The sequence below is a fragment of the Pseudophryne corroboree genome, chromosome 6 (genome assembly GCF_028390025.1).
Source record: "Pseudophryne corroboree isolate aPseCor3 chromosome 6, aPseCor3.hap2, whole genome shotgun sequence".
NCBI lineage: Eukaryota > Metazoa > Chordata > Amphibia > Anura > Myobatrachidae > Pseudophryne > Pseudophryne corroboree.
In genome coordinates this window covers 792,579,991-792,607,768 of record NC_086449.1, presented here as the reverse complement: position 1 = coordinate 792,607,768, position 27,778 = coordinate 792,579,991, and the positions used below count along the sequence as shown (strand labels likewise).

The window sequence follows — 27,778 nt, the reverse complement described above, 5'->3', positions numbered from 1 at the left end:
TACCCAATATTCGAACCCATGACTTTCCATATTGCAATTAGACACCTTACTCATTGAGCTATTTGCTCCTGTATGGGTTGTAAGAGAGTATTTTTAAAGGTGTTCCTTAAATAACGGAGTGTGTGACAGAAAATTTACAGGTGTTGTAGAACAGCGCCCCTTGCATTGCGTTGCCCTGTGCGGTGGCACATATCACACCACCTTAGTTATGGCCCTGCATTGACCAATGGAAGCCCCGGTCACTTGAAGTTATCTGTCCAATAATAAATAAATTAAAAATAAAATAAATACATAAAGAAAAATATTTACAATTGAACCAATGTACTGTTAAAATAAGCCGTCACTTAACTGATGCAAAGCTATACATTAACACAATATTGTATACATTTGTGAAAACATTGTCTTAGGGAGATCCGGTCTTTAGGTCGACAGCACTTAGGTCGACACTCATTTGGTCGACCGCTATTGGTCGACATGCATTTGGTCGACATGGTCTATAGGTCGACATGGCCACTAGGTCAACATGGACAAGGTAGATCTATTTCAGGTGTCGACCTAGTCACTGTCGACCAATAGTGGTCGACCTGATGACTGTCGACCTAGTTACTGTCGACCCTATGATCCACACCCATCATAGGGTACACACCTTAATTACAGTGTGAGAATGGAAAGTGTATTTTCTTTATTAAATCTTTACTATTGCATATCGCACATTTAGGTTTTTATCACTAATACATAATGAAGAACCATAATTCTGCTCTCAATCATGCGTCCTGGTTTCTGTAACCTAGAGTAGAAGAAGAAATGACAAATCATGTAAAAGGGCAGTTATCTGACTGGTAATAGCTGCAGAAATAGGGGATGGGAAAACAGCACAAAAATTAGTAGACCAAGGGGGTCATTCCGAGTTGTTGGCTCGCTAGCAGTTTTTAGCAGCCGTGCAATCGCTATGCCGTCCCCCACTGGGAGTGTATTTTAGCTTAGCAGAAGTGCGAACGAAAGGATCGCAGAGCGGAAGCAAACTTTTTTTGTGCAGTTTTAGAGTAGCTCAATACCTACTCAGCGCTTGCGATCACTTCAGACTGTTCAGTTCCTGTTTTGACGTCACGAACACGCCCTGCGTTCACCCAGCCACGCCTGCGTTTTTGCTGGCACGCCTGCATTTTTCCAAACACTCCCTGAAAACGGTCAGTTGACACCCAGAAACGCCCTCTTCCTGTCAATCACTCTGCGGCCAGCAGTGCGACTGAAAAGCTTCGCTAGACCTTGTGTGAAACTACATAGTTCGTTGCAATAGTACGACGCACGTGCGCATTGCGCCACATACGCATGTGAAGAAGTGCCTTTTTTTGCCTCATCGCTGCTGAGCGAACGAAAGCAGCTAGCGATCAACTCGGAATGACACCCTATATGGATGGTTGGGTGAACAGTAAACCAATTAGTGAATTGGTATAATACAGGTTGAGTATCCCATATCCAAAATGCTTGGGACCAGGAGTATATTGGATATGGGATTTTTCCGTATTTTGGAATAATTGCATACCATAATGAGATATCATGGTGATGGGACCTAAGTCTAAGCACAGAATGCATTTATGTTTCATATACACCTTATACACACAGCCTGAAGGTCATTTTATACAATATTTTTAATAACTGTGCATTAAACAAAGTTTGTGTATATACACACAATTCATTTACGTTTCATATACACCTTATACACACAGCCTGATGGTCATTAAACACAATATTTTTAATAACTTTTGTGATTTAAACAAAGTTTGTGTACATTGAGCCATCAGAAAACAAAGGTTTCACAATCTCACTCGAAATATTCTGTATTTCGGAATATTCTGTATTTCAGAATATTTGGATATGGGATACTCAACCTGTATTACAAATAGACTTCTTTTCTGACCACTTGATAAATGAAAAGAAGGAGAACAGCAGATTACTGCACAGAAGGAGAACAGATTACTGCACAGAAGGAAACAGCAGATTGCTGCACAGAAGGAAATGGCAGATTGCTGCACAGAAGGAGAACAGCAGATTGCTGCACAGAAGGAGAACAGCAGATTGCTGCACAGAAGGAGAACAGCAGATTACTGCACAGAAGGAGAACAGCAGATTGCTGCACAGAAGGAGAACAGCAGATTGCTGCACAGAAGGAGAACAGCAGATTGCTGCACAGAAGGAGAACAGCAGATTGCTGCACAGAAGGAGAACAGCAGATTACTGCAAAATAGACTATTTGCATGGCATGAAATTACTAACCACATTGAAGTAAACGGTCCTGTCTAATGAGAACTTTTATCACTGCTTTAGTACATGTCCCCCAAAGTGTTGTAAAAATGCTTCAAGCGCCCAGATTTTGCAAGCCAAAAATAATAATAGAATAATGTGATATAAACAAAAACTAAGTCATTAATGGCACAACACAATAACATCTTAATGTTCTAGGTGTCCCTTTAAATGCTTGCTACAATTGCAATCATCAATCATGTTTGAGCACAATAATAACGTCAAAGTGGGATATAGTCTTTTTTAATAGGTAGAAGACTACTACATCTGCCAGACTTGGGAGTAAATTTACTAAAGCTTCTAAAACAGAGCATTGGTGATGTTGCCCATAGCAACCAATCAGATGCTGTCTATCATTTTCTAAAAGGCAATAGAGACATGATACACAGCCTCTGATTGGTTGATATGGGCAACATCAGGAATTCTCTGTTTAAGAAGCTTTTAGTAAATTTGCCCCTAGGAGTGTGATGATAACTGTCCCGCTTAGTATACTACTGACGTACTCTGGCTGGCATGTTTACACAACCACTAACATGTTTGTGTTTTAAAATGTAATCTCTTACGTGTGAATAGAATGACGACCAACAACAAGAACAGGATCACAGTGACAAGAGCAGCCACTCTGTAAATCTGGTAACCCGTAAACGGGGAGTTTTTAGTCTTCTTTATAACAAAAAAAAAGGGGGGGGGGGCACATTATTAGAAAGAAAAAAAGATACAATTCATTTATTACACCAGGTAGTGTTCGGATGTGGTCATAATTCAAAATGGACATTGATTTAAAGGTGCACAGTCAGTATCCCATTATACTTAGGGGCAGAGTTGAACGTAAGTCAGTTTTGTGAACTTACCTTGCATGTTTTTGATATTCTATACATGTTTGTTTGCATGTTGGAAGCAATGATACATTTCAAAGGGCTATGCACTATTTGGAGTCTCTGCCCTTTATATGAAGAACTATTACAACTCGGACCCAGAAAGTATTCCATTACTGGTCTTAACCAAAAAGATACTCTCACCACTACAATCCATTCTGAATGCAGCTGTGAGGATAATCTTCCTCACTAGACGTTCTTTGTCTGCAGATCCTCTGTCAGTCCCTCCATTGGTCACCGGCTATTAACCAAACTACACCCAGAGCTGGCCCTAACCAATATGATGCCCTAGGCAAGATTTTGGCTGGTGCCCCCTAGCATCCCCGCTAGTTCCACCTCTGACCCTGCAACCCTTTCTCAGCACCATCACCCCTCACCCATAGCAGTCCTCATCAGTGACGTGCGGTGAGGTCAATGGCTGGGGAGGCACTGGCTTGTCCAGTACATCTCCAGTACATGGGATGATGTGCCTGGTGCGGGGCAGCACACACACTGGCGTCTATACAGCCACTATGTTATAGTAGTACTCAGGAGTCACGTATCGTCTGCTTGGAGCTCAACATTGTATTCCGGCTGCCAGTCCCCATTCTCCGAGTACCTTTGCCTTATAGGCACTCTAGATGTGATGGTAGGTGACCCCTTGTGTGTCTGTATGGGCCATACACTTATGGGTGACTCCAGGGCAGTGGCGCACGCAGGGGGGGTTTCCGAGCACCCAGAAACCCCCCTCACTAAAAAATAAAAAAAATAAAAAATATATATATTTTTTTTTTTATAGTTTTTTGTCCTGCATGACTATTATTATGCCTCCTGTCTTCCTGGTGGTACTTATAAGTACTTACAAAAAGTTTACTTTACTTTAATTATAGTACATATATATCCATGTGCATACATATATACACATGTATATACATACATATAAACACACACACACACACACACACACACACACACACATGATATATATACATGTGTGTATATATATGTGTACTGTATATATATATATATATGCATGTTTAATATGCTATGTATATGTGTGTATATATATATATATAGAGAGAGAGAGGTGTATATACGGTATATATATGTGTGTAGATATATATATATATATATATATGTATACATACATACACACAGACACACTAGTTTTACGGACCCATCATATACTGGGTCACCTCAGTCCCCACCCCCGTGCTTGGCTCCTCACAGTTCTGGAAACCCCCCCATGCAAATCCTGCGTTTGCCACTGCAGGGTACTGTCACTGTGCGTACTGTGCAGCGCCTTGTGACAGGCGGGCGCTGCTGAGGATGCTACCTGAAAGGAGAAGGAGGAGGAGAGCACCGGGCTGCACAGAGCACTTCCAGCTTACCTCCGCCACTGCCTCCAGGTCTGGCGCCGCTGATTATCTGCACCTTGCTCTCCGGCCTTCCCGGCGCTGCCAGCTGAGGGGTAACGGAGAGCACCGGGCCCCAGGGGTGTATCTATTGGCCTGTGTGCCCCTGGCAAAGTAAGGAACTGGTGCCCCCCATGTTACAAATAGGGACAGCGCACAGAGAAAAAGGGGCATGGTCTTGTGGGGAAGAGATATGGCCACACAATAGTACCCCCAATTAAAATTACGCCACACAGTAGTTCCACTTATTCACATTACAGCACACAGTAGTCCCCTTATTCACATTACACCACACAGTAGCCCCCTTATTCACATTACAGCACACAGTAGTCCCCTTATTCACATTACACCACACAGTAGCCCCCTTATTCACATTACACCACACAGTAGCCCCCTTATTCACATTACAGCACACAGTAGTCCCCTTATTCACATTACACCACACAGTAGTCCCCTTATTCACATTACACCACACAGTAGTCCCCTTATTCACATTACACCACACAGTAGTTCCCCTTATTCACATTACACCACACAGTAGTCCCCTTATTCACATTACACCACACAGTAGTACCCCTTATACATGTTACGCCACACACAGGAATAAATCCCCCACGAGGGAGCAGCAGTCAGCATCGTCTGCAGCTAATATTTAGCATCATTGATCCCTATGTAAAATGGATCTTTGAATGTACATGGGCTCATAAGACCAGAAGCATAAAATAATTAGAAGAACTGCCTTGACTCATTCTCTAAAATCATATTTACACTTAAAACCAGTTTTACATAGGTATGAACAAAATTCTCACTGCTCCGCTAATGCGTTGCAGGTAAACAATGATCGGGACCACCACCTACTGAAGATGCAATCTAGAACATCTAATAAAGTAGCAAACTGACATGTCATTCTACAGTGCCCACAGGTAAGGGCGTAGCTACCATAGGTGCAAAGCTGAAAGAAGCCTGCTTTCCCTGTCACAGTTACATATGTTATATTCATTTTACCCCATTGGGTGATACATAGGGGCACTTACATCCTTACAAACTTTTGCCTTGGGTCCTAGAAAAAATTAGTTACGCCCCTGGACCTGCTCATTGTAATATGGTATCATATGAACTGGGTAAACTATATGTTGTAATGTGAATTGGGGGTACTATACTGTAACAACAATTCATGACATACACAGTTCTGTCCCATTCACCAATATATATTCCCTTCTCCCTCCCCTCCCCATCTGTGCCACGCTTGATCGATTATACCCCTTTTCCACTAGCTCAAAAAACACGGGTAAATGCACAGGGGGCGCGTATTTACTCGTGTTTTTTGTAAGTGGAAAAGGGTCCCCCCCAAAACCTGGATCAAGTGACCCGTGAATCCTACCCGGGTAACTACCTGGGTAGGACATGGAAATGATCCGGGTAGGGTTGTAGTGTAAACGGAAGCCGTGTCGATGCGACACGGCTCCCGTTTACACTGTATGGAAGGGCGGCGCTGGCCGCGTCACTAGCAGCGTCACCAACCCGTCAATATGCCGGGTTGGTGAGCGCAGTGGGAAAGAGGCTGAGCACGGGCCGCAGCCGGGTAGCACCCGTGTCAGGCTCCCGGCTGCGACCCGTGCTCATATGTGGAAAGGGGTGTATTAATATTAATTTCAGTATACAGTCTGCAGTGTCTTCTTGTTTTATTTTAAGCCCCGTTATACTGTCTCATCATGCCCCATGGCCGGTACCTGGAAGCTGCCTTTGCTGCCGTGCTTCTAAGGCGGCCCCAGCACTGTCCTACTCCTCCTGCAGTCTCCCCCTTATGATGAGCGGAGCCAGAGAAGCCCCCTCAGCCAGCCCCCTGCGAACTGAGTAACAAAAATAGGACAGCAGCCAGATGCAGCTCCCGGAGGCCTCTGGGAAATGTAGTTCTCTAATCACCGTTCTGTGGCCTCCGGCACCTAGCTGAGCACCTGGGTCAGACTACAGCTCCCATGACGCCCCCGCTTCATGGTTGATAGAAGAGCAGAAATTAGTTCTCAATTGGAACTACGGTACTGTTCTCCTATGATATTCTACATTATCCGCGGGTGGTGCAGCCGGGCCGCCCGCTCCTCCCTCTGTCAGCGCCCCTGACAAGTGCCGCTGCAAAAAGCACTCCGTCTACCAGCTTACCTCCGCCACTGGTCCGGCGCCGCTAATTAGCGGTAGCTTGCTCTCCGGCCTCCCCGGCGCTGCCAGCTGCGGGGTAACGGAGAGCATCGGGCGTCAGGAAGGCTCACATCACACCCAGCAGGACAGCAGTCAGGGGGAATGAATAAAGGGGATCCTTGTTTTTGTCCTCGTATCTGTGATTGGACCAGCGGATCCAGCCCTGGATCCGCTGTCCAATCACATGTGCCTCGCTGGCAGGGGAAGCCCGTCCCTGTCAAGGAGGCACATGTAGAAGTGCCGCTTTCACTACTGTTTTCAATGGGCTTTTAGAGCCCAGTGCTCAACCCCGCCCACCCGCTCTATCCCGTTACCGTTATCAACGGGAGGCACTTGCTATCAGTGCCTCCCAAGCTTATTCTATGACTTAAAATAATGATTTGAATACTATAAAGAAGATACTTATGACACAGAATATGTGTCATAAGTATCTTCTTTTTATCACTGTAATCATTAATGACAGGGGAGGCACTGCCTCCCCTGACTGCACGTCCCTGGTCCTCATTATATTTTAAATATGAACTGTGCGCACATTCGGCACACAGCCCAAAAAGGGAGTGTTCGTGCTGGGAAGGGGCATAGCCACACAGTAGCACCCCCAATTCAAATTACGCCACACAGTAGTGCAACTTTATTCACATTATACCATGTGATAGTGTCCTTATTCACATTACATCACACAGTAGTACCACTTTACCTTATATATATTACTAATCACAGTAGTGTCCCTTATTCACATTACATCACACAGTAGTACAACTTTACCTTATATATATTACTAATCACAGTAGTGTCCCTTATTCACATTGGGGGTCATTCCGAGTTGTTCGCTCGCAAGCTGCTTTTAGCAGCTTTGCACACGCTAAGCCGCCGCCTACTGGGAGTGAATCTTAGCTTATCAAAATTGCGAACGAAAGATTAGCAGAATTGCGAATAGACACTTCTTAGCAGTTTCTGAGTAGCTCCAGACTTACTTGGCATCTGCGATCAGCTCAGTCAGTTTCGTTCCTGGTTTGACGTCACAAACACACCCAGCATTCGCCCAGACACTCCTCCGTTTCTCCAGCCACTCCCGCTTTGTTCCCAGAAACGGTAGCGTTTTTTCACACACACCCATAAACGGCCAGTTTCCTCCCAGAAACACCCACTTCCTGTCAATCACATTACGATCACCAGAACGAAGAAAAAACCTCGTAATGCCGTGAGTAAAAAACCTAACTGCATAGCAAATTTACTTGGCGCAGTCGCACTGCGGACATTGCGCATGCGCATTAGCGACTAATCGCTCCGTTGCGAGAAAAAAATACAGAGCGAACAACTCGGAATGACCCCCATTACCCCACACTGAATTGCTCCTTATTCACATTACATCACACAATAGTACCACTTTACCTTATATATGTTACTCCTCACAGTAGTGCCCCTTATTCACATTACATCACACTGAATTGCTTCTTATTCACATTACACCACACCATATTGCTCTTTATTCACATTAGACCACACAGTAGTGCCCTTTCTATATGTTACGCAACAGTAGAGAACCTTATACACATAATGCCCCTTACACATATGACACACATTATTAATGTCCTCATAAACATAATGCTCCTTACACATTATGCCAACCTTTATTAATGCCCTTATACACATAATGTCCCTTACACATATGCTGCACATTATTAATGCCCTCACACACATAATGCCCCTTATACATATGCCACACATTATTAATGCCCTTATACACATAATGACACACAAAGTACCCTTTACATATATGCCACACATTATTAATGCATTTATACACATGACACACATAAGGCACCTTACACTGCTTGGATACAGATGTGTCCTCATACATCTTGCTCAATACTCTATGCAGCAGGAGATCCTTGCCCAGCTCTGCTAATGTCAGGCACCTTTTATGCCGAAAATGCGTTTTATTTGCTTTGCTATGCGACTAGGATGCACAAGCAGCTTCTGCTGATTAGATTGATATGTGGCATGCCTATATTCTGTGTGCGACTGTAGCTGTATCTGCATACAAAATACTACGTTACAGTGATTTCCAGGAATACACTGTAAGGTAGCATTTCGTATGCAGATATAGAAACAGTCACACACAGAATATAGGCATGCTGCATATCATTTTAATCAGCAGAAGCTGCTTGTTCCCCTGGGTATTCCAATTTTTTCTAGTTTGCCTATGCCTAGGGCCGACTCTGACTACACCAATGTGCATCTCTTCGCTTATCTCAAAATATCTCCCAACCCGACCTCTTCGCTCTTCGCAAGATCTGCGTCTCTCATTCACACTTGTTGTTCGCTCCCACTCACGATAGCAGGACTTTCTTCGGGCTGCACCCACTCTGTGGAATGCTCTACCACGCACAATAAAACTCTCCTCTAGTTTCCAAACCTTTAAGCATTACCTGAAAACTCACCTCTTCAGGTAAGATTATCAAATTCCGGAACCGCCGACATAACCTTCATAAACTTTCCTATACAATTACATCCCCAGTGTACAGTCCACTCATATCTTCACATATTTTCTCTTTCTTTACTTTTCCATCTTTTGACCCCAGGCCAACATCACTGTATGATCATACAGCCCACCAAGAACCTCTGCAATCTGGTGGACCATTATGCTTGTAAACTTGTGAGCAGGGCCCTCCTACCTCTATGACTGTCTGTTATTACCAAGTCTTGTTCTATCACTGTTGTTTCCAATTGTAAAGCTCAATGGAATTTGCTGCGCTATATAAAAAAAACTGTTATTGAATAAATAATAAAATGAGTGAACCAGATCAAGAAAGCTATGTTATATACAGTGATGCAAGAACACATTGAGGCTGATATAGGCCCTCATTCCGAGTTGATCGTTCACTAGCTGTTTTTACCAGCCGTGCAAACGCATAGTTGCCGCCCATGGGGGAGTGTATTTTCACTTTGCAGGAGTGCGAACGCCTGTGCAGCAGTGCGGCTGCAAACACATTTTGTGCAGAACAAGATCAGCCCTGTACTTACTTATTCTGTGCGATGATTGCTGCGACGAATGACACAGTAATGACGTCAGACACCCGCCCAGCAAACGCCCGGTCACGCCTGCGTTTTTCCAAACACTCCCAGAAAATGGTCAGTTGCCACCCAGAAACTCCCACTTCCTGTCAATCTCCCTACATTCGGCAGTTCGACTGAATGCGTCGCTAGAACCTGTGCAAAACCACAATGCTCTTTGTACCCGTACACCGTGCGTGCGCAATGCGGTGCATGCGCAGTCTTGCCGTATTTTTAAATGATCACTACGCAGCGAACTGTAAATGCCAAATAGCTTTCTAACAAATATTTAAAATGCCCGCTCTAATATATATTGTGGACGCCTGCACATCTTATTACCATGTGCTATGAATGTGCGCTGTACATCGCAAAACACTACATCCCATAAGAGAAAAACAATACACCCACACATTATCTGAGTTTCAAAGCTCATTGATGTATATATTTGTTATTAAAAGGATATGTATTCAGTATATCACAATGTACAATATATATATATATATATATATATATATATAGTGAAAAGAAGGAGCGGCACTCGGCATCTTGAGAATAGGAAAGTGTATTAAATAACACAGCAAAAGATTCCGACGTTTCGGGGCTCACATGCCCCTTTGTCAAGGTGTGTAAAAGTGTACAAGGTGTAAAACATACCTTTATAGCATGGAAGAAGCCCCATGTGTTCACACCGTGTGCGCCAAACGGCCCCGTCGTCCGGCGCCGTCCAGCGACGTCATCAACAAGCGGCCGCCCGGTACCATGGTAACTAGGTACACGTCGTTGCCGCGCTGTATCGTGGGTAATGTAGTGCGCTAAAAAGACACAGAACATACATACAGTGCCCAACACCTACTAAAAACTGCACAAAATCACAGCAGCATGTATTGAAACTGATAGTGCCACTAAATAACTATCAAATAAAGGCAATTAGTTCAACCAAGGGGGTGCGTTACACTCCCTAAGTACCGAAAGGTTGAGCCTGTGACTTCAATACTACACAAGCTCTGGATAGCAACAATTAATCATCTGCTGAGATTGAGTAGCAGGAGATACAGAAGGAGTAGTAATATAGCCAGACCCTTTAGGAGACACATTTGTGTGTAAATATATATAAAACTGGATTCATTAGGGATCCTAAGTATTATAACAGAAAAACAAAAGGAGACAGAAATGAAAAAGAAGCAGTGATGACGTCGCTGGACGGCGCCGGACGACGGGGCCGTTTGGCGCACACGGTGTGAACACATGGGGCTTCTTCCACGCTATAAAGGTATGTTTTACACCTTGTACACTTTTACACACCTTGACAAAGGGGCATGTGAGCCCCGAAACGTCGGAATCTTTTGCTGTGTTATTTAATACACTTTCCTATTCTCAAGATGCTGAGTGCCGCTCCTTCTTTTCACTTTATACTACAACTTACTTGGAAAAGGCACCGGCGCAGCCTTAATACCGCCCAGGGAGTGCCAATTCGCCTATGCTTTATATATATATATATATATATATATATATATATAAAAAATGGGGGAATAAGGGTACCGGCGACTGGTGTGATTTAAAATGCAATTGTTAAAAGATTGATTTAAAAGCCAAAAAACTATATAATGATATAAACAAGTTTATTACTCACATAAAAGTAGGTTTAAAACATAAAACTACTAGTAAAATCTTAAGAATGCAAATGTCTTAGTAAAAAGTAAGGAGTTCTAACTTAGCTTTTAAAATAGGCACAGGGGGGTCACCACAGGGAGCCCAACGCGTTTCGTCACAGTTGACTTCTTCAAAGACCCTAAGACCCTAAGTTAGAACTCCTTACTTTTTACTAAGACATTTGCATTCTTAAGATTTTACTAGTAGTTTTATGTTTTAAACCTACTTTTATGTGAGTAATAAACTTGTTTATATCATTATATAGTTTTTTGGCTTTTAAATCAATCTTTTAACAATTGCATTTTAAATCACACCAGTCGCCGGTACCCTTATTCCCCCATTTTTTAAATTTTCCCAGCAGTCCTGTACCAGTACTGCGTTCTTAAGGGTTGGCAGACACCTTGTAGTAAGGTTGCGTGTGTTTTTTAATAAATTTTAGCATTTTATTCACTTTATACTGAGAACCCACCTCACAAGTGGCGCTGTGTCAATTCCCTTTTCTATATATATATATATATATATATATATATATATATATAGTTACATGGTTACAATTTACACAGGAAGCAGGAATCCATACAGTTACAGGCCAGCGATACAATTACCATCTCCCTCAATGCTCACTACGCTCCCCCTCCATGCTCAAAGGAGCAGAGTATCATCAGAAACCCATCTCGTTCAGTACCCAGGGGAAAAAGAACGCTTCTGTGTGTCTCTTCAGCAATACACTGAGAGTTGGGGCGTGCACAGATCTCTTGTGTCTAGTCTAGGGGAGGGAACTTTCTCATTCATGATGAGTCATTGGTCAGTTCATATGCAAGCAAGGTCCAGCCTTGATGGTGTAATCACAGGAGATAGCCACTGGCTCCAGGCTACAATCATGCTGTCTTCCAGGAAATCCATTGTTCTAATAAGAGTGACTTTAGCTTTCATACATTTAATCATATCTACTTGTTGCAATGAGCTACAACTTAATAACAGGCATCAAATTGATATACACATTTATCTGGTTGCTTTAATACCAAATATGACATGTCCATCTTGCTTCGTTCCAATAATACACATACATGATGTTACTTCATTATATAATTTTAAAACATTATGATGTCTGGCGCTTGATATGTTATAATTATGTGTCGAATCTATCTCTGTGGCATGTCTGTGTAAATGCGTATGTTACCATATATTGCTGTGCTCGCTGCGCGTATTTGCAAGCATAGCGACTCATAATGTGTGGAGTCTGTATGTTCTCCCTATGTAATATTTTTGACTTCGACAGAACAACGGCAGCTAGTGAACAACTCGGAATGAGGGCCATAGTAGGCCTGATTCATGTCAGTATGCAATGCCAATGTTCACGTAATGGAGCGATTATTGGCAGACTGCGCATGTGCCGCGATCGCACTCGCACTTAGATTTTGATCACAGAGTGATTGACAGAAAGGGCCCGTTTGGGGAAGCGGCAGCAAAAAACACAGTCATGGCAATTTTTGGGATGTGTATGTACAAAAACATGGCGCCTGGGTCGCTACAGCCTCGGCCAGTCTAATTAGCCACAGGGCTACCCTAGCAGTCGCTGTTCCTCGTTATTGCATATAGTCTGCTTATGTGTACGCAGTTGTGAATGAGTTTGCAATGGCGCCGGTGGGTGTCTATCTTAATTTCTGTGCAGCAGCTTCACTTGCCACGATCACCAATTCCGTAGCTCAAAAATTCACAGCTGCGTAGGCAAGTGCGTACAAACATGAATAAGCCCCTGTGTCTTTTTCCGTAGTTGCCTCTGCTGGTATCAGCTCTTCCCCTGGTGTACAGCCATGTGTCTGACTGTGCAAGGGCCGGGACACCCACTTTGTGCATTTTTAGGCACAACAATAGAATTTGGTGTGTCTTCAGCACCATCGCTTGCACCTGCCCTATGCCTGGTGCAGATTCTCTGCCAGACTATGGCCTCCAATGTGAGCAACTAAGCTTCAGAGTTCACAACTAGTTATGCGACATGGCCATTTCCATAACACGCTTATCAGATGGTGCACCTATGTGCATCTGAATAACTGTCTTCCAGTCACCGGCCAGGAACACCCATCACATCTTCAAGTCTCTGCCACTGCTGCGCCTCTGTGCGTATGTACTGCGGGACCCACATTTTAGTGACTTAGATGTATGCGCAGTTGGAAAACATCGACCATCTGCACATATCTCACTCCATTGTGAGTAATATTGCCTAGTGTGAGGCTACACTTTAGCTTTACATCCTACACATGGGGAGGAATTCAATAGCGAGCGAGAAATTAAACAAAAAACCCCTGCGGCTGGATTTTTTCCCCACTGCCGCAGGGTTTTGGTATTCAATTAGAGGACAGAAAATGGGACGCAGTGATTTCAATAGAAATCACTGCGTCTTTTTTCTTGCACCTACAGAGCAAGTCTGATTTTTCCTAAAAACTTTATATTTCCTAAGTATCACTGGGACTTGCTCTGGGACCCCGGCGGCAAAGTGGACTAATTAAGCAACTGGAAGTTTCCAATTAGCTTAATTAGTCAGTAATTACTCACCTTCCGAAACGGGGTCTTTTTCTTCCAGCGTCGGGAGCCGGTCCTCTGTAGCAGAGATGAGTATGCAGTGTGAGTGCTTGCTAGGGTGTGTAAGTGTGCATGACTGTGTGTATATGTGTAAGTGACCTCCGTTGTGTGTGACACCCCTCCCAGCAGCCCTTGCACCTCCCAGCACCTCTAGAGCCTCCCAGCAACCCCCTCCTCAGTGACAAGATGGAGGGAGACAACCGAGAGCCCGGAAGACCACCAGAGATCACGAACAGGTGAGTATGTTTTATTGATTTTATTTTTTCACGCGCTGTGGGATTTTCAGCACTGAAAACACTGCGACAACTCTTTTTTTTTTTAATTGAATTCCATGGGTATCAGGAGCGTGCATACAAAATTGGGCGTGAGGTAAGTGAAGTTTTTTACCTCACTATACCTAGCTCCCAATTGAATTTCCCCCATGGTCTTGTTTCTACACACCACAGCCGACGGGCGACCCGGCAGCAGGGAGGAAGAGTGACGGGGGGAGTGAAGTTTCTTCACTCCCCCCATCACCTGTCTCCATAGCAGTGCATGCTAATATGAACGAGATTGTCCATATTGGCCTGCATGTATAAGCGACCCGGCACCAAACGATGAACGAGCGCGGGGCCGCGCATCGTTCATCGTTGATGCCTACACACTGAACGATATGAGCGAGTTCTCATTCATTAATGAACGAGAACGTTCATATCATTCAGTTAGATCTTTAAGTGTGTAGGGCCTATTAGACAATGAGGACAGACATCACCACCTGAACTTCAGCCAGAATTTGTGCTCACCCCACCTAAGGCTTTTTCAAACAGTAAAGCACTAGACTTGAACTTTTGCACGAGAGATTGACCTGTAGGTCGCTGACACCATCCCAGATAGACCTACATGTAATGTTGGCGCATCAGTTAGTAATTCTCTCGTACAATATACACATTTAGGGCCGGATTCCGAAAAATCTACTTTGTCCATGTCTGCGTATTTTATCGATATTGCTTCTGCGATTTTATGACAGTACCGACCAAAGACTGCAGGGGGAGCCGGCCAGCACGTAACATGTAAAGTTGTATGTAACATATGTGCTGGCTGCCTTACCCAGGGACCAGCAACTGCTGCAGGCACACACAGTGCTCAGTCTGTCTATCTTCATTACCCCGCCCCCAGACTCCTGTGAAACCAGCCAATGGGAGTCTGGGGGGGCGGGGGGGGGCTTATTGAAGATAGGCTGAGCACTGTGTGCCTGTGTCCCGTGCGTGCAGCGGCTGCAAATCCCCAGGTAAGGCAGCCAGCACATATTTTACATACAACTTTACATATATGTTTATATGTGCTGGCCAGCTACCCCCTACAGTCTGACCGTACCGCTACAAGCCCTTCCCTTGTGTGCATCTGTACATATGCATGTGCAAGGACTGACACACTCACTCTTGACTGAAGCTGCAGTGAAAGAGCGCTCAGCTCACTCATGTCTCATGAAGAACAGTGAGAAAGTTGATGTTGCAATGAAATATTGGGGGAGGCTACCATATCAGGGGCAGCTGTAGATGTTAAAGATTATGGACTGGTGCCTGAGCCTGTGATCTATACTACTGTTTCTGAAACATGAATTTATGGTGTCTCATGCCCAGAGCCGGATTAAAGGCCACATGGGCCTGGAGCTGAAAATATTCAAGGGCCTATTGTGAGAAATAGGGGAGGTGTGATTAGTGCTGTGTGGGTGTGGCCAGAGCCATGTGGGCGTGTACACCCCTACACTGTCAGCTCCAATGTCTCCCTAAATATGTAAAAATATATAAAAAAAATGCATAATTTTGTGAGAAAAATATAAATGCAATCTTAATAGCTATGATTTATGGCTGACCATGTTGCCAGCTGGTGGCTTTCGATCATCATGATGCCATGATGATGGGCCTATTTTTAAGGGGAGGCCTGGAGCAGTAGCTCCATCTGCCCCATTGTTAGTCTGGCTCTGCTCATGCCTCTATTACATTTCTAGAACCTATGCCTACTCTTCCAGAACTTCCGGGAAACTTCAGAATTTCTTTAAATTCTCCCAGATTCCCAGGAAAGCAGATCCCCCCCACACACATCCCAACCACTTCCTACTGAAAGAGGTACACCAGGGGGAATTATGGTGCAATTCTCTTGAATCATGTCTTTATGACGGCACTGCAGTGCCGGGCTTGGGCCACTTGTATCTTCATTGGAGTGGAGACAGAATAAGTAGGTAATTATACCACACATGTTCCTTTTGATTATATTTTTGCTCTTTTTATGTGTTGGCTTTTCATTTGGGTACTTTCACGCTTTACTACACGAGTAAAGATTTATTCAAAAGAATACATATTACCTTTAAGGTGAAGGGAGTTTTTTCCAGAGGAACAGTTGTAAGAATGTTGGAAATATTGGTACCTGGAAACAGAAAAAAATAATTTTAATCATAGTTGCTTACTCTCGTTCGGCAGACTACCTAATTAGGCAGAGACATCCTGAATTACCCAGGGCAACAGATAATTCTCCCAGAAGGCGCTACCTGACCATCTGGTGGATGGAGAGAGGATGGAAATCACACCATCAAGCCCCAATAGTCAAGTTTCAAGTGTAAATTTTGGAACAGTTCTCTCAAGACTTAAGGGATATAGAAGACGTAGCTTGGTTTATTAGAAACGAGGCTTCAAAGTCCTGTATGCCCCCGTAAGTCTTTCCAGTATGTAACCCTGTATAAAATGTTAGCTGTAGTGTTTGGTTCTTGACAGGTGTTATACTCTCCTAGTTCAACTTCTTAGGCCAGTTCAGGTGATCTGAATTGTAACCCAAACCCAGGAGTATCCTCAAATAGAAGGGGAGAGAAGACCACTATCCAGTACAGAATCTTATCTTTGCAAATTCTTCTTGACATGTTTCAATGCTGCCTGCAAGCATTTTCATCGGAAGAATACCTACTGGTCATGGTGCATCAGCATTTAGGAGGAAACTGGCCAATCAAAAACACAAAAAATCAGCCAGCGCCTGGTCTATTTAATGATATATACTCAGTTCAACAGCTCATATGTAACAAGCTTCTAAAATGTGCAATTAAAAATTAAACTTCTTTCTAAAATGTATATTCCAATCCACTGTATAATAATAATAATAACAATAATAATAATAATAATAATAATAATATATGATTTGAGGTGCTTCAAATGGATTTGAGACACATTTGATAATCAGTGCATTCTTGCGCACTGATTATCAGCATAAAATCAGCTGGTAAAACAAATGATTTTACTTACATGAATAAACCTGTACCTTTGCTAAACATCAATATTGTGCATAGATCCTATCAGCTTAAATACGCAACCTAATAGCAATGGAGATGCTTAAAAAAATTAAATTTTTTCAAATTTAATGACCAGCACCCACTGCTGCAGCTGATTACTGCACTTTTGACCCTGGTGCATGCACTCCAGAATGACGTTAGCGTGGCATTCTGAGGTGTACTTCCGGCAGTGATGTCAGCTTTCACAGACCACCGCATCAGTACAGGGGGGTGGATGAGCAGGAGGAAATCCATTCTGCACATGTTCGTAACCAGGAGTGGTTCCTACTTTGTTCTCTCAGGGGTACTGCCGGTGCAACAGTCCTGTCAGCGGCACGGCCAACTCCGTCCTATTCCCTTCGGCTCCTGACATATATATTGCGCATGTGCAGAAGCACCGGCTTCTATGGACTGCATCGGCTGCAGCCCATAGAAGCACATGACTAGGCACTGGAAGCACTCTCTGATTGTGGTCCGGACTGGCAGTCCCAAGGGGGAGAGAACAACTCTGGAAAACGGACATAAACTGTCACTCAGACAAATTTGTTAAATCCATGGTTGTTTTGTCCATTTTCCAGTGTTTGAGAGCAAATGGTCGATTGTCATTTGCTCCCATACATTACCAGATTTTCATTCCAACCAGCCAGATTGGACAGATGGTCTGCCATATAATTGTATCCTGTATGCCCACCTTTAGTTAAATTAGATCCGCTTTCTTACAGGCTTATTCTGAGATGCACATAATGCGAATGCAACCTGGGGTGCCAGTTGCCAACGCAGATGTATGCTACTTTGTGAATGCACAACCTCCACTGCTTCGCTTGCAAGAACAGATGCCATCAGTATCATTGGCACTACCATCCCTCTGAATTTGTCATCCACAATGCATACGCATGACTAGTAGCAAATAACGCAAGCAACACGCCCACGACACACCTACACTCTCATATGTGCGTTCACATTGTTGCTACCCAGTTGCTACTCATAAATGCTAATTTAGCATCCACAGAGAAATGTTTGACATCCGCGTGACTTTGAATCGCGTGTATGCTTGCAAAGAGCCTAATACATGTTTGTACGCAATGGCCGATGTTCACGCAATGGAGCGATTATCGGCAAACTGTGCATGTGCTGTGATCGTAATGCGCATGAGCGAGGGCACCGCTGTGATCCTGCTCACACTCAGAACTTTGTCGCAGAGTGATTGGCAGGAAGTGACCGGCAAGTGGCTGGAGAAACACAGGGGCGGCATAGCTGTTTTCAGGGCATGTATCTTCTGATGGCTGTACGATCGTACGTGCAAATACATGGTGTCTGAGTCGCTATTGCTGTGGCCAGTCTGCGTAGCCATAGACCAACCCTTAGATTCGATGTTCTCTGTATTTGCGTATAGGGTTTTATTCAGCAGCAGACGTCTGCTGCGATCACATTTTCCTGGGTCCCGGCGTAGTGCACATGCGCAGGGGCCGCTCTGTGTATGCGCGGGCCAGGGAGATGCGATCGCATCTCAGTGATGTGAGCGCTTCTGCCTGATTGACAGGCAGAGGCATTCACGGGGCAGTAGGGGGCGGTGCAGTGAAAATGAAGGTGGATCTAGGCCTTTTTCAGGACAGCCGCGTGACATCACACTTGGCCGCTGCGTCAGGAAACATGGCGGCGGCCCAACTGCCTTTGCAGCCAGGCTGCGGATGCAGGGGGGCTTCCCTTATTTAGCGATGCAATCACAATTGAATTGCGATTGCATCACTGGCCGCCATTAGCATGCCGGGCGGCCTTGCCCTATGCTGGGCGCACCCCAGTATGAGATCGCAAGCAGTTGCACTTTTGCTTAATTAGCAAAACTGCAACTGATGTTGTATCAGGTCCATAGTCCGCTAATATATACACAATTAAAATACAGCTTGCGATTAGTCTGGTGGACGTTTATTTTCATTCCTCGGCGGCAGCTCACTTGCTAACATTAGTAGTTCCGTAGCCTAGAAAATCGCAATTGCATTTGAATACAAACATGGATTATGGGGCAAATTCAGTATGAATGGCAAGTAGCGTTTCGGACGGAATTTTTGCTGAGGGGCCGCGTGCGCATGCGCAGCAGCCCCTACTGCGCATGCTCCGGCAATTTCTGTGGGGGGACGCAGAAATTACGATCGCCTCTGCCTGTCAATCAGGCAGAGACGGTCACGGGGCGGGAGGGGGGCGGCAACGCTCCATTTTCTGTGTGGAAACGGAGTGTCGCGGGTGCGTGCCAGCCCATATGGTGTGCTGGTACGCGTGAATGGGGGCGTGGCGGGAGTGCGACCGCAGCAGCTGCATGACGTCACACGCAGCCGCTGCGACAACAAAAATGGTGCCGGGACTCCTGCGGCCGCAGCTAAGCTGCGCCGGCAGGGGTCATCCTTAATTTCTGCTAACAAGCAGAAATTGCGTGCTGTTCACAATTTCCGCTTGAATCGGGGGGGGGGGAGGCGCCGGACAGCATGCGTGCTAATGGTTAGCAAATTTTGCTGATTAGCAGCATCCGCTATCCTTACTGAATTGCCCCTAGATTCATAGTTCTGTGTTGGCAATGTGGGACCAGTTACAATCAACTACAATTAATTACAGCATCTCTATATTTGTTAACATTGCTTTGCTATATTAGTATAATATAGACATATACACACTTCACTATTTCATTAATCTGTATGTATAATATGTATGTCAAACCTATTTAGAGATTATTATATAAATTGTATACAGAGCCCAAGATAAGGTTGGGGCTGCTGGGACGAACTATATAAAGGGCTTCAAATGGGATCTTTAACAGAAGCTCAGCGGCATAACCATATTAAAGAGAAAAGGGGAACCCCTGGCTGGATCACACTGACATCACTAGCTCTCCCTATTGTGCAGCTGCTGAACCAGGCAGCCAGAATGTGAGCAGGACAGTATGCAGTGCAGGCAGAGGCACAGTGTACCAGGTTTCATGAGCAATATATATATATATATATACATACATACTGTATACACATATACATAGCATATTAAACATGCATACATATATAAACATGCATACATATATATATATATATATATATATACATACATACAAACACACACATACAGTACATGTATATATTCACATGTATATATACCGTGTGTGTGTGTGTGTGTGTGTGTGTGTGTGTGTGTTTATATGTATGTATATACATGTGTATATATGTATGCACATGGATATATATGTACTATAATTAAAATAAACTTTTATTAAGCACTTACAAGTGCCACCAGGAAGACAGCAGGATGCAGAGGACGCTAGACAGCCATTAATAATACTCATGCAGCAAAATAAAAATGAAAAAAAAAATATATATATATATATTTTTTTTTGGTGGAGGGGGGTTGCTGAGTGCTCGGAACCCCCCCCCCCCTGCGTGCGCCACTGCTCCCCTAAATCTCAGAAAGACAGGTGGCAGCATAAAATACCATCATTTTCCTTTTTCAATGAGTAGCTTACTTGTATGAAACACTTCTAGCCTCGTAGAAGTGGGTTGAGTTTTAATGTCTACATTGTAAATGGATTTTCGGACTTCTGCCACTGCCGGACCTGGAAATAAAATGTAATATATATTTAAATATGAAATAACACGCTAATCTGGATCTCTATATGCTGGGCAGCTAACCATGCCGTTCAGACTGTTACTCTGTTACTTTGCTTACAGGGAGCTGCCGTAATGATAATTCTGGCAGTGACATCACTGTCAATGGTCGGAGGGTAAGACATCCCGCTCACAGTCATTACTTTCCAACGTGAAGACATACTTTTTTTAAAATTACTTCAAATAGGACAAACTTGGCTATATAGGCCCTTATTCCGAGTTGATCGCTAGCTGCTTTTGGTCGCAGCGCGGCGACCAGGCAAAAAAAAATCGTAATTTCAGCGCATGCGTATGGGCCGCAGTACGCTCGCGCGAAGTACTTTCACACAAAACTATGCAGTTATACACAAGGTCTAGCGGCGCTTTTCTGACGCACTGCTGATCGGTGAGTAATTGACAGGAGTGATTGACAGTTTCTGGGAGGTAACTGGCCATTTTCCGGGAGTGTGCTAAAAAACGCAGGCGTGTCAGATTAAAACGCAGGCGTGCCTGGGGAAACGGGGGAGTGGCTGGCCGAACGCTGGGCGTGTATGTGACGTCAAAGCAGGAACTAAACTGTCTGAAGTGATCGCAAGGAAGGAGTAGGTCTGGAGCTACTCAGAAACTGCATGAAAATATTTGACAGCAAAACTGCTAACCTTTTGGTCGCACTTCTGCTAAGCTAAGATACACTCCCAGAGGGCGGCGGCTTAGCGTTTGCATTGCTGCTAAAAGCAGCTAGCGAGCGATCAACTCGAAATGAGGGCCATAGTCCCTAGGTAAAATCCACCACTAAAAATACCCCTTGGTGGACCCGCAGCTCATCTACAAATACACAGATTGACACCTCCGTTTGATGTCACTCACACCTTGAAAAATACTCCTATGGTGAAACGCGTTGGTGGATAAGGCAGGGGATACCTCTTTACTGACAGTTGTCACTGGAAGATATTTAAGGACAACTGGCACTTTTACTTTGGGAAAACCTGGAACCCCAAGGACTTATAGGCACTTAGGATTCCGGTGTTCAGGAGACCGATGCCAGGATCCCGTAGCTTGCAATGCCGACAGGGGTGAGTTGGGGCTGTTCTCTCCGCTCCCATAAACTTAACCCTCCCTTCACACAGCCTAACCCTAACCTCCCCCTGTAGTGCCTAATCCTAACCTCCCTGCGGTGGTGCCAAAACCTGACCCTCCCTCCCCGCTGCCTAAACTTAACCCTCCCTATCCCGCAGCCTAACTCTAACCCTCTGCGTGGGTGCCTAACCCTAACACCCCCGCAGCGTAGACCTACCCCCCCCCCCCCCCCCACACACACACACACACAGCCTAACATGCTTTCAGGTAAATGGCTCAGGAGGCGCTGGCTGATACCAGAGCCAGATTTAAACACACTGAGGGAATTCAATTGTTTGAAAAGTCAGTTGGGTGTCTGTTTTTTCCTATGTAATAGGCAGGAAAAAACAGACACCCGACCGATTTTTCAAGCAATGGAATTTCACCCAATGTATGAGCCCAAGGGTACATGTGGGCATTATGCACAGGTGCAGCAGTATATACATGTGGGCATTATACACAGGTGCGGCAGTATATACATGTGGGCATTATACACAGGTGTGGCAGTATATACATGTGAGCATTATACACAGGTACAGCAGTATATACATGTGGGCATTATACACAGGTGCGGCAGTATATACATGTGGGCATTATACACAGTACAGCAGTATATACATGTGGGCATTATACACAGGTGCGGCAGTATATACATGTGGGCATTATACACAGGTGCGGCAGTATATACATGTGGGCATTATACACAGGTACAGCAGTATATACATGTGGGCATTATACACAGTACAGCAGTATATACATGTGGGCATTATACACAGGTGCGGCAGTATATACATGTGGGCATTATACACAGGTGCGGCAGTATATACATGTGGGCATTATACACAGGTACAGCAGTATATACATGTGGGCATTATACACAGGTGCAGCAGTATATACGTGTGGCATTATACACAGGTGCAGCAGTATATACATGTGGACATTATACACAGGTGCAGCAGTATATACATGTGGGCATTATACACAGGTACAGCAGTATATACATGTGGGCATTATACACAGGTGCAGCAGTATATACATGTGGCATTATACACAGGTACAGCAGTATATACATGTGGGCATTATACACAGGTGCAGCAGTATATACATGTGGCATTATACACAGGTGCAGCAGTATATACATGTGGACATTATACACAGGTGCAGCAGTATATACATGTGGGCATCATACACAGGTGCAGCAGTATATACGTGTGGCATTATACACAGGTGCAGCAGTATATACATGTGGGCATCATACACAGGTGCAGCTGTATATATACTGCTGGAAATTTGATGAGTTTTGATCAGAGATGTGCAGAAAAGACAGTCACTGCCTCACCTGCTATAGACTTTTTACTCCGGAGTTTTGATTATAAAAATGATTAGAATAATACAAAGATATTTCTAATATATTCTTTGTATCTTTCATATACTTTATGTAATCCAAACTCTTATAAAATAGTATAACAGGAAAGGCTTTGCCTCACCTGCGTCACCCCACCGCACTTCACTGGCATAACCATAACTTCCCCGGGGGGCGGCTAAACTAGCCCACCCCCCCTCACCCCGGCCTTAAACCTAACGCAGGCGCTATATTTAAATAGGTCGGCATGCTGACTGTCGGGATTCCTACGTCGGTGTTATGACCATATTGGCATTCCAGCGCCACCATTGTGATAGCTGGAATTCCTGCATCGGTATTCCGACATCCGGGATCCCAACAGCTGGCAAATTAACCGCATCCCGTTACAGGCTGTATTTGAAAAATGGCAGGAGCTGATTGGCTGGTGCCTTATCTCCGTCCACTGTATCTCTATCCAAGGCTTAGTAAATAGACCCATAAATAAATAAATAAATGAGTCCCGCCTTCAAACCCGGCGCTCCTGAATCTACAGTGCTGTAGAAACTGATTGTGTATTTGCATCCTGAAAATCCTTGTATCCACTGTAGAAATACTGACTGATGTGTTTCATGATCTTTAGATCAAAGCATGACGTATGTCTCATTAGCACTTTTCGATATGCTGAGTCTCATTATATTACTCCAGCCCTCCTTTAAATGCATTTACCTTATACCTTCCTAAAATTGTAAATGATCCGTTCTCGAATGTTTGCCTTCAGTGTGAGACTCATAAGATAATCATGTATTGTCTATATACATATGTACTCAGCTACAGTATAACTCCTGTGTGTCTCACGTTTTTGTATATGCAGAGTCACCTCCTGTTTCCGGTCATTGAACCATCCTGGGATCTCCACGCGGCAGCAGTAAGTTCCCTCATTTCCTCGGTCACCTCAGTGATGGTCAGGGACACGTCCCCCTGTGATATGTTCCCCAGTAACTGGTATCTGTCAGATCTCCTCCAGGTCACACTGCTGCCGTCTGTCCGTATTATCTCATTGTCACAGCCTGATAATGAACAGCTGCGTCCCCAGCACATATGGTGCAGGTATTTATGCACAGTGTATATACAGGGCAGGATCACTGCATCATTCTCATATCCTGTCACACTTCCAGCTGATACTGACAGAGCTGTGGGGAAATATATAAGATTGGGATAGATTAGAATATCAGTACTATTATTACCAGTTATTTATATAGCGCACACATATTCTGCAGCGCTTTACAGAGAATATTTAACCATTCACATCAGTCCCTGCCCCAGTGAAGCTTACAATTCCCTACCACGTGTACACACTCCCTACCACGTGTACACACACACACAATCACAGGGCCGTAACTAGGGTGATGTGAGAGGTGCCGTGCCGGAAATGCACTGTGGGCGGAGCCAGCCAGAAATGAGGAGGAAAAGGAATGAGGAGGAAGAGGAATGAGGAGGAGGAATGAAAAGGAAGAGGAATGATGAGGAAGAAGAAGAATGATGAGGAGGGGGAGGAGGGGCTCTACTGTGGCGTAATATATATAAATGCTCCACTTTGTACAGAGGCGTCATTCGGTCTGGTGACACCCAGTGTGCACTGTCACCCAACTCGTGTGCCAGAGGCGCACATGGATGAAATGGGGGTATGGCCTCAATTAAAGGGGTGTGGCCTTAGCAGAAATCCTAGTGATGTCACTCCTGAGGCAGCCCAGCATCGCCGGAGATGCTGGGCTGCCCCCAGAGACCAGTGCCTGTAGCCTATGACAGGAGCCGGGTGCTGCAGGACAATGTCACACTGCAGTACCCAGCTCCTGTCAATATGCAGAAGCCGGCATTTGGTGACACCTGGGTGCGGGTTGCACCCCCCACACTCCCCTTCTGACGGCACTGACTGTGTAGCATAACATGCATAAGGAGTACTACTGTGCGGTGTAACGTAAGTAATGGACACTACTGTGCAGTGTCATGTGAGTAATGGACACTACTGTGCGGTGTAATGTGAGTAATGGACACTACTGTGCAGTGTCATGTGAGTAATGGACACTACTGTGCGGTGTAATGTGAGTATCCATATAGGGATAGTAATATTGTGTGAGAAAGTTAATCTGAATCTGATTGTTTGTATCTATACTGTTTCTTTTTTGTTTTAATATATCTGTACTGGGTTTTTTTTTTGGAGGGGAAAAAAAAGTGTAAGGTGAAAAGCCAGAGGGGTTAACTCAGGTGTGAGTAATCAGGAGGAGGAGGGGCTGAATAAAGCAGCTGGCTGAGCCTATATAAGCAGTGATTAGACTCTTTGGAGCTTGCTCTGTGTAAAGGCTTGTATTTTTTAAGTGCTGCTTGGATTTCTAAGTGTAAACAGCAAAAAGGTGAGTTAGAATACAGAAAAAGGTGAGTTTTATAATACACAATCAGGAACACACATTTGCAGTACCATTAAACTTCTGGTGAGGCTGCAAGGGGCTGACCTTGTGAGTGAGTGAGAGGGTCTCTTACTTGGAGTAGCAGAGGGGCTGTGATTGTGCGAGTGTGAGGGGCATTTCTTTTTTTTTATTAGCAGGAGCTGGAAGCCGAGTGAAAAGGAGGTGCAGTGAGCTGGAACAACTGCAACTGCTAAGTGGAGTATAGGTGCCGCAGGAGAGAGTACTACGGCTGCATAAAAGTGAAGGACCAAGAACCGCACAAAGATAGATAAGTATAAGCCAGCTTAATTATTGTATAAGTGAGATTGCTTGTCTTCTACTTTTTATTTTTTCTGCTTTTTCCTTGAGAGTAACAGGGAGTTAGACCTTACAAACAATATGGGAGGGGCTGTAATTGGGGACCTCACTCAGTGCATGTCATGCAAGATGTATGCACACCTGGAGCTACCGGCCCAGTGTCAGTACATCTGCACGAGGTGTGTGCGAACTGTTGCCCTGGAAGCCAAGGTAACTGATCTAGAGCAAACCGTTACGCGACTGAGGGAGATTCACAATCTCGAGCGTAGTTTAGACAGAACGGTGGAGGAGTTGCGGGAGGGGTCACTTGTAGAAGAGGATGATAATCAGGTAGCCAGTTGGGTCACAGTTAGAAGGAAGAAAAAGAGGGGGAGGCTCGACATCTCCGAACTATCAAACCCGAACAAATTTGCCCGATTGGACAAGGAATCGGAGGATGATAGTGAAGAAATGACGGTGCCGGAGGAGACTGCTCCCTCTAGCATCCAGAGGAGCGGTCCCTCTGGCGCGGTAGGGATAAAAGAAAGAGAGGTACCTAGTCAGATGGTGGTGGTAGGGGATTCTATCATCAGGAAGGCAGAAAGGGCAATCTGCTACCGGGACCGTGATCGCCGTACAGTCTGTTGTCTCCCGGGTGCTCGGGTACGGCACATCGCGGACCGGGTAGATAGATTGTTGGGAGGGGATGGGAAAGACCCGGCGGTCTTGGTGCACGTTGGCACCAATGACAAAGTTAGCGGAAGGTGGGATGTCCTTAAGAAAGACTATAGGGACTTAGGAAAGAAACTGAAGGCAAGGACATCTAAGGTAATATTCTCTGAATTATTACCCGTGCCACGCGCTAGTCCAGGGAGGCAGAGGGAGATTAGGGAGGTAAATGTGTGACTTAGGGATTGGTGCAGGAAAGAGGGGTTTGTGTTCCTGGAACACTGGGCGGACTTCTCAGTCAGGCGCCATCTCTTTTGTCGTGATGGATTGCACCTGACTGAGGCAGGGGCAGCGGTGCTGGGGGGAAGGATGGTTAGAAGGTTGGAGGCGATTTTAAACTAGGAGCCCGGGGGGAGGGTTTAGCTAGAAACTACGGGTCATGCAGTGAGAATAGTGGGGATGGCGGTAGTAAACGAAATGGGGGAGAAGTTGGGGGGAGGGTAAGAGCAGGCGGTAAGGTTACTAACATGGTTACTAAAAGAGATTTTACCAAAGCACTAACCAATGACGATTACAGGTCATCATTGCTACATAAGGTGAAAGATGTCCCTAACGCAAGGGAAAATACTTATCTTAGTTGTATGTATGTAAACGCCAGAAGCATTACTGGTAAAAAGGGTGAACTAGAAATACTTGCAGCAAGCAAACAGTATGATATTATAGGCATTACTGAAACTTGGTGGGATGAATCTCATGATTGGACAGTCAATCTAGAGGGCTATACACTGTTTAGGAGAGACAGACTAAATAAAAAGGGTGGAGGGGTGTGTCTTTACGTAAAGCCGTTTTTAAAACCTGATATACGGGAAGATATTCAGGAGGGGACTGTAGACACTGTCGAGACATTATGGGTAGAAATTGCATGCGGGGAAAAAGGAATAAAAAAGTTAGTAT

At 44.7% G+C, this 27,778-nt stretch overlaps 1 protein-coding gene across 1 annotated transcript in view; it reads right to left on the bottom strand.

Annotated features, from left to right (window-relative positions):
* The window catches only part of LOC134934690 (hepatitis A virus cellular receptor 2 homolog), a 137,949-nt gene extending 113,348 nt beyond the window's left edge, over window positions 1–24,601 (bottom strand). The window contains 5 exon segments of the mRNA XM_063930063.1: window positions 2,865–2,964; window positions 16,392–16,453; window positions 20,839–20,928; window positions 24,273–24,356; window positions 24,359–24,601. Of these exon segments, the coding sequence (XP_063786133.1) occupies window positions 2,865–2,964; window positions 16,392–16,453; window positions 20,839–20,928; window positions 24,273–24,356; window positions 24,359–24,515 (493 nt within the window). The 5' untranslated portion in view covers window positions 24,516–24,601.
* Window positions 24,602–27,778: the final 3,177 nt, after the last annotated feature.